The sequence below is a fragment of the Phoxinus phoxinus genome (genome assembly GCF_949152265.1).
Source record: "Phoxinus phoxinus genome assembly, chromosome: 10".
Lineage (NCBI taxonomy): Eukaryota > Metazoa > Chordata > Actinopteri > Cypriniformes > Leuciscidae > Phoxinus > Phoxinus phoxinus.
The window spans coordinates 36,077,913-36,090,889 of record NC_136885.1 but is presented as its reverse complement, the minus strand read 5'-3'; the positions used below and the strand labels follow the sequence as shown (position 1 = coordinate 36,090,889).

General features: G+C 42.6%; 2 protein-coding genes across 3 annotated transcripts in view; one reads left to right on the top strand and one right to left on the bottom strand.

Annotated features, from left to right (window-relative positions):
- csmd3a (CUB and Sushi multiple domains 3a) overlaps window positions 1-12,977 on the bottom strand; it is a 382,979-nt gene that overhangs the window by 128,497 nt on the left and 241,505 nt on the right. The window contains exons 40-42 of the mRNA XM_079626776.1: window positions 8,220-8,336; window positions 6,852-7,061; window positions 404-592 (exon numbers count right to left, since the gene is read on the bottom strand). Of these exons, the coding sequence (XP_079482902.1) occupies window positions 404-592; window positions 6,852-7,061; window positions 8,220-8,336 (516 nt within the window). The remainder of the gene's footprint in view (window positions 1-403; window positions 593-6,851; window positions 7,062-8,219; window positions 8,337-12,977) is intronic.
- The window catches only part of slc25a32b (solute carrier family 25 member 32b), a 249,864-nt gene that overhangs the window by 173,537 nt on the left and 63,350 nt on the right, over window positions 1-12,977 (top strand). The window lies entirely within an intron of this gene.

Sequence of the window (12,977 nt, the reverse complement as noted above, 5' to 3'; positions counted from 1 at the left end):
TTAAGATCATGTTCCATGAAGATATTTAGTAAATGTCCTACCGTAAATATATAAAACATGTATTTGTGTGAGTGAATGCAGCACAATCGTGAACATAAATGCACAACTTTAAAGGAGATTTTCTCAATGTTTACATTTTTTTGCTCCTCAGATTCCAGATTTTCAATAGTTGTGTCTCGACCAAATATTGTCATATCCTAACAAACCACACATCACTGGAGAGATTATTTATTCAACTTTATGTGATGTATACATCTCAATTTCAGAAATTTGACACATGTGACTGGTTTTGTGGTCCAGGGTCACATATGGTTCACATTTACCACTGAAGCTTTTATAGAATTTACGGTAACACTTTACAATAAGGTTTGTAAGTCGAGAGAAGACGAGAGTTTGTCGGTACCGTCACAGCGAGGCACAGGATGGTTCCAGTTGCGGCTGATGCCATGCAAACACGTGAGCGCCGATTCCCCCAGAAGTGTGTATCCCGGCAGACACTGGAACGAGATGGTCATTCCCACGCCGAAATCACTGCCGATCACCACTCCGTTCCGGAAGGGCCGCGGATCCGGACACCTCTGCAGCTCATAAGCTGAACACACGAACAAACCTGCGTTATTTACTGACCAGCAGAAGTTTAGCCAGTCAGAAGCCATAATGAACACCAATGTCAATTGACCCTTCACAGGGAGTTTGATTGACAGGCAATCTGACCAATCATAATCCGCCATCTGCCAAATCCGCCATTTTTGTCCGACAAAGCAGTCAAGAGAGTTAGTAGATTAACGTTGGTTGATTTGAATAAAGTTATTGTCCATGATGTGGAAAATGCTTAGACAATTAACAAACATAATTATTCATGAAAGCGTAAAATAACTTTGGATTTAATATTCTAATTCTAAGTAATTTAGAGAACATAAAGAGTCATAATTAGCATCTAAAATGAAATGTCTAAACATAGCAGACACACACACACACACACACACACACACACACACACACACACACACACACACACACACACACTGGAAAGTTCTGTCAAAGACTTTTTGAGAGCTTCTATTTCTTACTTCATGTGACGAGAAACATCTCACTGTTCAGGAACCATAAAGTCAGAATACTGACACATTCCTGCGGTGTAAACCACACAGGCAGAAGCCGTGGAATATAAAAATAGACTTTTAAAACTTCTGAGTAAATCTTCCTAAGGGTTTCAGGGTGGTTGTCAGATGAAAACTGTCTAAAGGGCTGTTCACAACAAAAACTATTACTATTACTATTACTATAACTATAACTATATTAGCATCCACACATATCGCTCTGTAAATTCTGTGTCTGTCGATTTAGATGCAAATGCTATATAAAGCAAGATGGATTCTGATATAACTCTAAAAAACGATTTTTAGAGTTATATCTTTATTTATATGTGTGTGAACGTAATCTGTATGTAATCTCTCTCTCACTCGCTCACTCGCTCACTCACTCACTCAATCACTCAATCACTCACTCACTGACTCACTGACTCACTCACACACTCACTCACTCACTCACTCACTCACTCACTCACTCACTCACTCACTGCCTCACTGACTCACTCACTGACTCACTGACTCACTCACTGACTCACTCAATCACACTCACTCACTCACTCACTCACTCACTGACTCACTCACACACAAACACTCACTCACTCACTCTCTCACTCACTCACTGACTCACTGACTCACTCACTCACACACAAACACTCACTCACTCACTCAATCACTCACTCACTGACTCACTGACTCACTCACTCACTCACTCACTCACTCAATCACTCACTGACTCACTCACTCACTCACTCACTCACACACAAACACTCACTCACTCACTCAATCACTCACTCACTGACTCACTGACTCACTCACTCACTCACTCACTCAATCACTCACTGACTCACTCACTCACTCACTCACTCACTCACTGACTCACTGACTCACTGACTCACTCACTCACACACAAACACTCACTCACTCACTCACTCAATCACTCACTCACTGACTCACTGACTCACTCACTCACTCAATCACTGACTCACTCACTCACTCACTCACACACAAACACTCACTCACTGACTCACTGACTCACTCACTCACTCACTGACTCACTCAATCACACTCACTCACTCACTGACTCACTCACACACAAACACTCACTCACTCACTCTCTCACTCACTCACTCACTGACTCACTCACTCACTCACTGACTCACTCACTCACTCACTCACTCACTCACTGACTCACTGACTCACTCACACACAAACACTCACTCACTCACTCACTCACTCACTCACTCACTCACTCAATCACTCAATCTCTCACTCACTCAATCACTCAATCTCTCACTCACTCAATCACTCACTCACTGACTCACTGACTCACTTACTCACTCACTCACTCACTGACTCACTCTCTCACTCACACACTCACACACTCAATCACTCACTCACTGACTCACTCACTCACTCACTCACTGACTCACTCTCTCACTCACTGACTCACTGACTCACTCACCCACTCACTGACTCACTCACTGTCTCACTCGCTCACTGACTCACTGACTCACTCACTGACTCACTCAATCACTGACTCACTCACTCACTCAATCACTCACTCACTGACTCACTGACTCACTCACTCACTCACACACAAACACTCACTCACTTACTCAATCACTCACTCACTCTCTCACTCACTCAATCACTCACTCACTGACTCACTGACTCACTCTCTCACTCACACACTCACACACTCAATCACTCACTCACTGACTCACTCACTCACTCACTGACTCACTCACTCACTCACACACACACACACACACACACACACACTCACACACTCTTGAAGCTCCGCCCCCTGTGCCGGGAGCAGCAGCTCATTTGCATTTAAAGGAACACACACAAAACTGTGTGTTTTTGCTCACCCTCAAAAAGTGACTTTAACATGATATATAAAAAATATCTGTGGGGTATTTTGAGCTAAAACTTCACACACACACTCTGGGGACATCAGAGACTTATTTTATATCTTGTGAAAAGGGCATTATACCACCCCTTTAAGCTATCCTTAGATAAACGTACAGTCGAAATGGTGCTTTTAATTGAAAAGACACAGATGTTATTTTTAGTGCTATCTTTTAGTGCTGTGCTGTAGTTGTTTGCATGGTCAAATCCTCTCAGAAAAGCTGCGTCTTTAAATTCATCCCAATGAAAGCACCACAGCTAGACACACACATTCCTGCAAGCAACTTAATTATACAGGGCTTTTCCAATAAGACGATGAGTCGTTCTGGCCGCTTCTGGATAATCTGGAGCTGCACAAGGCTGGCAACTCAAAGAAAACAATAGGTTATATTCTCTATCCTGTTATTGCGAGAAGTGATGTAACGGTGTGTCCACTGTATAAAAAAAAAAAATCAGTGAAATTTACCGTAAAAAATACGGTAGCAACATTTTAGGTTTTACAGACTTTACTTAAATTTACAGTAAAAAAGCATATTTCAGTATCTGATAGAGGGCCCTATTGTAACGCTCTGAAACGCAAGTAACTCTGTGGGCGGATCCCGGCGCTGTTGCTATTATACCGGCGGGATAAACGACTCTTGCGCCGACGCAAATCTAAAATGTGTTGTTCTGAAGTCGCTTCATTATTCATAGGTGTGGTTTGGGCGTAACGTGAAATAAACCAATCAGAGCGTCTTCTCAGATTCCCTTTAAGAGCCGGCGCGCTTGTTCCACGGCGGATTGCTATTATAACGGCGGATCGCTATTATAACGGCGGATTGCTATTATAACGGCGGATTGCTTTTATAACGGCGGATCGCTATTATAACGGCGGATTGCTATTATAACGGCGGATCGCTATTATAACGGCGGATCGCTATTATAACGGCGGATCGCTATTATAACGGCGGATTGCTATTATAACGGCGGATCGCTATTATAACGGCGGATTGCTATTATAACGGCGGATCGCTATTATAACGGCGGATTGCTATTATAACGGCGGATTGCTATTATAACGGCGGATCGCTATTATAACGGCGGATCGCTATTATAACGGCGGATCGCTATTATAACGGCGGATCGCTATTATAACGGCGGATCGCTATTATAACGGCGGATCGCTATTATAACGGCGGATTGCTATTATAACGGCGGATTGCTATTATAACGGCGGATTGCTATTATAACGGTGGATTGCTATTATAACGGTGGATTGCTATTATAACGGCGGATCGCTATTATAACGGCGGATCGCTATTATAACGGCGGATCGCTATTATAACGGCGGATCGCTATTATAACGGCGGATTGCTATTATAACGGCGGATTGCTATTATAACGGCGGATTGCTATTATAACGGTGGATTGCTATTATAACGGCGGATCGCTATTATAACGGCGGATCGCTATTATAACGGCGGATCGCTATTATAACGGCGGATCGCTATTATAACGGCGGATTGCTATTATAACGGCGGATTGCTATTATAACGGCGGATTGCTATTATAACGGTGGATTGCTATTATAACGGTGGATTGCTATTATAACGGCGGATCGCTATTATAACGGCGGATTGCTATTATAACGGCGGATTGCTATTATAACGGCGGATCGCTATTATAACGGCGGATCGCTATTATAACGGCGGATTGCTATTATAACGGCGGATCGCTATTATAACGGCGGATCGCTATTATAACGGCGGATCGCTATTATAACGGTGGATTGCTATTATAACGGCGGATCGTTATTATAACGGCGGATTGCTATTATAACGGCGGATTGCTATTATAACGGCGGATCGCTATTATAACGGCGGATTGCTATTATAACGGCGGATTGCTATTATAACGGCGGATCGCTATTATAACGGCGGATTGCTATTATAACGGCGGATCGCTATTATAACGGCGGATCGCTATTATAACGGCGGATCGCTATTATAACGGCGGATCGCTATTATAACGGCGGATCGCTATTATAACGGCGGATCGCTATTATAACGGCGGATCGCTATTATAACGGCGGATCGCTATTATAACGGCGGATCGCTATTATAACGGCGGATTGCTATTATAACGGCGGATTGCTATTATAACGGCGGATTGCTATTATAACGGCGGATTGCTATTATAACGGCGGATCGCTATTATAACGGCGGATCGCTATTATAACGGCGGATTGCTATTATAACGGCGGATTGCTATTATAACGGCGGATCGCTATTATAACGGCGGATCGCTATTATAACGGCGGATTGCTATTATAACGGCGGATTGCTATTATAACGGCGGATTGCTATTATAACGGCGGATTGCTATTATAACGGCGGATAGCTATTATAACGGCGGATTGCTATTATAACGGCGGATCGCTATTATAACGGCGGATTGCTATTATAACGGCGGATCGCTATTATAACGGCGGATTGCTATTATAACGGCGGATCGCTATTATAACGGCGGATCGCTATTATAACGGCGGATCGCTATTATAACGGCGGATTGCTATTATAACGGCGGATTGCTATTATAACGGCGGGTTTGCCGGCGCACGCCAGGAGCGGTTCACAGCCGAGGAGACCGACGCTCTCGTCAGGGCCGTAAAACACAGAGAAGTGACATTGTGTGAGGATGATGGAGAAACACACACACATTAGCTTCGGTTAAACAGGCGTATAATAATTTGGGTAAATGTGTAATCTAGATTTATGCCTATTTTTTCACATCTTTACGGACACAACAATGATTTCCCTCGTGTGTTAATATTTTTCCTTGTAATAAAGTATGATTTGCAAAAATGAAAACTGCTGCGTCTGTTTAGATGAGAGAATCAAAGTGTGTGTGTTGTTCACACGCTACATAATGGCCAAGCACGCGCCCTTAAAATAGCATATGACTAACGCGCGGCGCCGCTGTCTTTAGACTGGGTTTCTCCTGGTCAGTGGCGGAGTTGTTTTCTGGAACTGCAGAATATCACCAGGGAACGTTTGCGCCGGAACACACTCCTCTTTACACTGAACCGCCCCCCCCCGAGCGCAAGTTCATTCCCTAATTTACCGACGTGCGTCTGTGGAGGGAAGAGTCCGCTGTGCGCGGGTGCAGAATAGGAATGACACATGCGTCCAGTACAAAGTCAGTTGCGCTGGGTGCAAGATACGGCCCATTGTGTTCATGAACCGATCTATAGAAGTACTAATATCTGTTTTGTACCATTGTAATACACTGACAAACACCAATCACAGCAGTGATGAGAGTCACATGATCAATCAAATCTTATCACAAGCAGCCTGAGAAAGTTAATATTATTATATTGAAGCTGCACAGTGTCATTCACACACACACTGAACACCATCATGTTAACACACATGACATTTTTAAAAAGGCAATAAACATTCATTTAATAACATTAAATGTAACAAAAAACCCTAATGTACATAATTTATTAGAAAAAAAAAGGTTATGAAGGAACATAGTTTCAACAAAAATACCTCAAATGTGAAGCGTCACACAGGGAATTGTGGGAATGTCAATTTACGTTTTTTCACTGAATTTCACTAAATTATACAATGATTTTTTTTCACTTCCAAAAACTGTAAATTTAACAGTATTTTACTGTAAAATTACATTAAATGTACGGTTAGATCTATCACAGTTATTCACCGCATATAGTACGGAAACTTTCTGTTGACCAATTAACAGTTTTTCAACGTTAGCATTTTTACAGTCTTTTACCGTTAAAATCACGATAAAGTTTTCCAGTGTGTGGACAGGAGAAGTAGTATCAGGTCCGACCAGTCTTACCCTCGTAGGTGATGTGGAAGCCGGGCTTGTTCTGCGAGTAGTCGCTGTGGAAGAAGAAGCTCGTCTCGTGGGTCGTGCTGAAGAAAGCCTCGGGAACAACCGGCCCACTGAACCTGTCGATCACCGACCCCGAGTCCAGCGTCCCGCCGCGCACTTCCAGGTAATCGTGAACCGACTCCGTGGAGAAGTTCAGGAACTGCAGGTGAATCCCTGCTCAGACACAACAGGACGAGAGATCACGTGCATTTTAACAATACGGTGCTTGAAGGAAAGAAGAAAAATGGGAAACACTTTACAATAAGGCTCATTAGTTAACATTAGTCTGTATTAAATACACTCTAAAAATGCTGTGTTGTTTTAACCTAAATTTGGGTCAGATATGGAAAAATCCAGCCATTGGGTTAAATTACATTTTTTAACTCAATGGTTGGGTTCGTCCATATTTGACCCAAATTTGGGTTAAAACAACACAGCATTTTTTTAGAGTGTAACATGAACTAAGCATGAGCAATACAGTTGTTACACTGCAAAAAATGCTTTTCTTACTTAGTATTTTTGTGTAGTTTCCAGTCCAAATATCTAAAAATAGTTAAATCAAGATGCATTTACTACACTCTAAAAAATGCTGGGTTGTTTCAACCCAATTTCGGGTAAAATATGGACAAACCCAGCCGTTGGGTTACATTTTTACATTACATTTTTAACCCAACGTTTGGGTTTGTCCATATTTGACCCAAAATTGGGTTGAAACAACCCAGCATTTTTTAGAGTGTAGATGAGTAACATGACATTGGATATTATGCCCTGTTTTCCAGGGGAATTAATAAAAAATTAAGTGAGTTTTTGCTTTAAAAAAAGCAAAAAGATCTGCCAATGGAGTCAGAAAAATAATGTTAATTCAAACAGAAACAAGATTATGTTTCTGACCCCAGTGGGAGATCATTGCTTGTTTTAAGCAAAAACTCACTTCATTTATATTTATTTCCCCAGAAAACAAGACATAACATCTTATGTTATTTTACTCATCTAGTAAATGCATCTTGATTTAAGAAATGTTTGATATTTGGACTGGAAACAAGACAGTAAGAAAATCATTTTTTGCAGTTGTTACTGTATTTGTTAATCTTTGTCATTGTTAGTTAATAAAAATACAGCTGTTCATGTTAGTTCACAGTGCATTAACTAATATTAACAAGATTTTAATAAAGTATTAGTAAATGTTGAGATTAACATCATTATCAAAGATTAATTAATAAATGCTGTATACGTGCAGTTCATGTTAACTAATGTAGTTCACTAATGTTAACTAACCAACCTTATAGTAAAGTGTTACCGAAAAATGCGACTTGTAAGTTACAGGATACAAACCAAAGCCAACGGGAAGTTTAACCGTCCAGTTGCAGTCGAGTCCACTGGGATAATTCCCAGGAAAACCGGGACTCAGGATAACGCCATTCATCTCGGACAGGAATCCTCCACACTGAGCTGGAGAGGAGAGTCGACAGAGTCTCAGTTTCCATCACAGATTTGCGCAAAACGTTTGCGATTTTTTCTAAATGTCGACAAAAAAATATTGCGAAATTTTTTCCTCTTGCAAGTTTTTCCAAACATCATGGCGACGGATGTTGTAGGTTTATATATCCAGCCGCCGCACTGGACATTATTATTAACGGAAGGAGACGTGTGTGTGTGTGTCCAATCATTAATGGCGAGGAAAGACTCTTATACTGAGAGAGTTTCTCCTCAGTTCTGCTTCGAGGTCGAGATTGTGGCGTTTCTTTGAGGTTTATAATCCAGTATTCCTGTAATTATTTTGTCTTTTATGAGTTTACAGTTTTCTACAGTCGCTATAGGACACATTTCTCAATCCTTAGGTCACTTCTTCTTCACTGTTCACACAGTGAGCACAACAGAAGTGTGTGTGGGATAAACTGTGGATTATTTATCATTGCTTTGGCACAACATGCATTCAGTGACGACATCTGTCAAACTACAGTAATTATATTCTCACTTCGACACGGCAACCGCCACAACTCTGTGTGTGTCTACAGGCCGATCTGCACATCACACACTGATCTCAGAACTGCTCAACTTACGGTCAAACAGTAACATCATACACAGTGTTGGGGAAATGCATTACAAGTAACTTGAGTTACGTAATCAGATTACTTTTTCAAGTAACTAGTAAAGTAACACATTACTTTTAAAATTGACAACAAAATATCTGAGTTACTTTTTCAAATAAGTGACGCAAGCTACTTTGTTTTCCCATTTATTGACTGACAGCTCTCCTGTCCTCATGTTGAGACGTGTGTGTGTGTGTGTGTGTGTGTCTGTCTGTGTGTGTGTGTGTGTGTGTGTGTGTGTGTGTGTGTGTGTGTGAACATGATGTTTATTGTAGTTCTAGACTAAATGTGAGCATTTACTCATCTCACTTGCACAAAAAACATTCAATATTCCTCAAAATGAATAAAATGCAGAATCAGAATACTATGCAAACATCCAATAACTAAATATGTTAAATAAAACATACATTTTTATGCATTTAATCTCACTTTATTGACCAATGTACTTGTTTCTGACCTTCGATGATTCAGTTTAATAAGCAAATATGACTTTAGATAGATAGAAAGGTTTGCTTTCCTCTACTGTACACATGTCCTTCAGTCTGAGGATTATTATTTCACTTTTGGTGTGAACGGATCTTTACATTTGCCCAAAAATATAACTTTTGTGTTATAAAAAAACAAGCCCAGCCCAGGTGGGGAAAAAAGTAACGCAAAAGTAACGTAACGCATTACTTTTCTAAAAAAGTAATGCAATTAGTTACTTTTTAAGGGAGTAACGCAATATTGTAATGCATTACTTTTAAAAGTAACTTTCCCCAACACTGATCATACACAACTGTATACGACAGCATTCTGCCACATTTCTACAGTAATATTGTAATGAAATATATTTCGAATCTAAAAATTAGATTCTGATCCTGTGTGTGTATCGGTGGATGGTGTGCGGACACGTGTGTGTACTTTGAAAAAAAAAGAAGACATAAAATATATAAAGTATTGAAGCATCACGTCTGATTCACATATACTGCAGTGAACTCTGAACAGTGGAGATGTAGAGGAGAGAAAGCATGAACAGAGGAACACAGTGTGTAAAGCTCCTGTTGTTAGTGTGTTTAGGTCGTTGTTTTGTGTGATAAAGTGTGTGTGTTGCTGTCAACCTGTGCTAGTGTTCTGGGAGTGTGTGTTGCTGTCAACCTGTGCTAGTGTTCTGGAAGTGTGTGTTGCTGTCAACCTGTGCTAGTGTTCTGGAAGTGTGTGTTGCTATCAACCTGTGCTAGTGTTCTGGAAGTGTGTGTTGCTGTCAACCTGTGCTAGTGTTCTGGAAGTGTGTGTTGCTGTCAACCTGTGCTGGTGTTCTGGAAGTGTGTGTTGCTGTCAACCTGTGCTAGTGTTCTGGAAGTGTGTGTTGCTGTCAACCTGTGCTAGTGTTCTGGAAGTGTGTGTTGCTGTCAACCTGTGCTAGTGTTCTGGAAGTGTGTGTTGCTGTCAACCTGTGCTAGTGTTCTGGAAGTGTGTGTTGCTATCAACCTGTGCTAGTGTTCTGGAAGTGTGTGTTGCTGTCAACCTGTGCTAGTGTTCTGGAAGTGTGTGTTGCTGTCAACCTGTGCTAGTGTTCTGGAAGTGTGTGTTGCTGTCAACCTGTGCTGGTGTTCTGGAAGTGTGTGTTGCTGTCAACCTGTGCTAGTGTTCTGGAAGTGTGTGTTGCTATCAACCTGTGCTAGTGTTCTGGAAGTGTGTGTTGCTGTCAACCTGTGCTAGTGTTCTGGAAGTGTGTGTTGCTGTCAACCTGTGCTGGTGTTCTGGAAGTGTGTGTTGCTGTCAACCTGTGCTAGTGTTCTGGAAGTGTGTGTTGCTATCAACCTGTGCTAGTGTTCTGGAAGTGTGTGTTGCTGTCAACCTGTGCTAGTGTTCTGGAAGTGTGTGTTGCTGTCAACCTGTGCTGGTGTTCTGGAAGTGTGTGTTGCTGTCAACCTGTGCTGGTGTTCTGGAAGTGTGTGTTGCTGCCAACCTGTGCTAGTGTTCTGGAAGTGTGTTGCTGTCAACCTGTGCTAGTGTTCTGGAAGTGTGTGTTGCTGTCAACCTGTGCTAGTGTTCTGGAAGTGTGTTGCTGTCAACCTGTGCTAGTGTTCTGGAAGTGTGTGTTGCTGTCAACCTGTGCTAGTGTTCTGGAAGTGTGTGTTGCTGTCAACCTGTGCTGGTGTTCTGGAAGTGTGTGTTGCTGTCAACCTGTGCTAGTGTTCTGGAAGTGTGTGTTGCTGTCAACCTGTGCTAGTGTTCTGGAAGTGTGTGTTGCTGTCAACCTGTGCTAGTGTTCTGGAAGTGTGTGTTGCTGTCAACCTGTGCTAGTGTTCTGGAAGTGTGTGTTGCTGTCAACCTGTGCTAGTGTTCTGGAAGTGTGTGTTGCTATCAACCTGTGCTAGTGTTCTGGAAGTGTGTGTTGCTGTCAACCTGTGCTAGTGTTCTGGAAGTGTGTGTTGCTGTCAACCTGTGCTAGTGTTCTGGAAGTGTGTGTTGCTGTCAACCTGTGCTAGTGTTCTGGAAGTGTGTGTTGCTGTCAACCTGTGCTAGTGTTCTGGAAGTGTGTGTTGCTGTCAACCTGTGCTAGTGTTCTGGAAGTGTGTGTTGCTGTCAACCTGTGCTAGTGTTCTGGAAGTGTGTGTTGCTGTCAACCTGTGCTAGTGTTCTGGAAGTGTGTGTTGCTATCAACCTGTGCTAGTGTTCTGGAAGTGTGTGTTGCTGTCAACCTGTGCTAGTGTTCTGGAAGTGTGTGTTGCTGTCAACCTGTGCTAGTGTTCTGGAAGTGTGTGTTGCTGTCAACCTGTGCTAGTGTTCTGGAAGTGTGTGTTGCTGTCAACCTGTGCTAGTGTTCTGGAAGTGTGTGTTGCTGTCAACCTGTGCTAGTGTTCTGGAAGTGTGTGTTGCTATCAACCTGTGCTGGTGTTCTGGAAGTGTGTGTTGCTGTCAACCTGTGCTAGTGTTCTGGAAGTGTGTGTTGCTGTCAACCTGTGCTGGTGTTCTGGAAGTGTGTGTTGCTGTCAACCTGTGCTAGTGTTCTGGAAGTGTGTGTTGCTATCAACCTGTGCTAGTGTTCTGGAAGTGTGTGTTGCTGTCAACCTGTGCTGGTGTTCTGGAAGTGTGTGTTGCTATCAACCTGTGCTAGTGTTCTGGAAGTGTGTGTTGCTATCAACCTGTGCTAGTGTTCTGGAAGTGTGTGTTGCTGTCAACCTGTGCTAGTGTTCTGGAAGTGTGTGTTGCTATCAACCTGTGCTAGTGTTCTGGAAGTGTGTGTTGCTGTCAACCTGTGCTAGTGTTCTGGAAGTGTGTGTTGCTGTCAACCTGTGCTAGTGTTCTGGAAGTGTGTGTTGCTGTCAACCTGTGCTAGTGTTCTGGAAGTGTGTGTTGCTGTCAACCTGTGCTAGTGTTCTGGAAGTGTGTGTTGCTGTCAACCTGTGCTAGTGTTCTGGAAGTGTGTGTTGCTATCAACCTGTGCTGGTGTTCTGGAAGTGTGTGTTGCTGTCAACCTGTGCTAGTGTTCTGGAAGTGTGTGTTGCTGTCAACCTGTGCTAGTGTTCTGGAAGTGTGTGTTGCTATCAACCTGTGCTGGTGTTCTGGAAGTGTGTGTTGCTGTCAACCTGTGCTAGTGTTCTGGAAGTGTGTGTTGCTGTCAACCTGTGCTAGTGTTCTGGAAGTGTGTGTTGCTGTCAACCTGTGCTAGTGTTCTGGAAGTGTGTGTTGCTATCAACCTGTGCTAGTGTTCTGGAAGTGTGTGTTGCTGTCAACCTGTGCTAGTGTTCTGGAAGTGTGTGTTGCTATCAACCTGTGCTAGTGTTCTGGAAGTGTGTGTTGCTATCAACCTGTGCTAGTGTTCTGGAAGTGTGTGTTGCTGTCAACCTGTGCTAGTGTTCTGGAAGTGTGTGTTGCTATCAACCTGTGCTAGTGTTCTGGAAGTGTGTGTTGCTGTCAACCTGTGCTGGTGTTCTGGAAGTGTGTGTTGCTATCAACCTGTGCTAGTGTTCTGGAAGTGTGTGTTGATGTCAACCTGTGCTAGTGTTCTGGA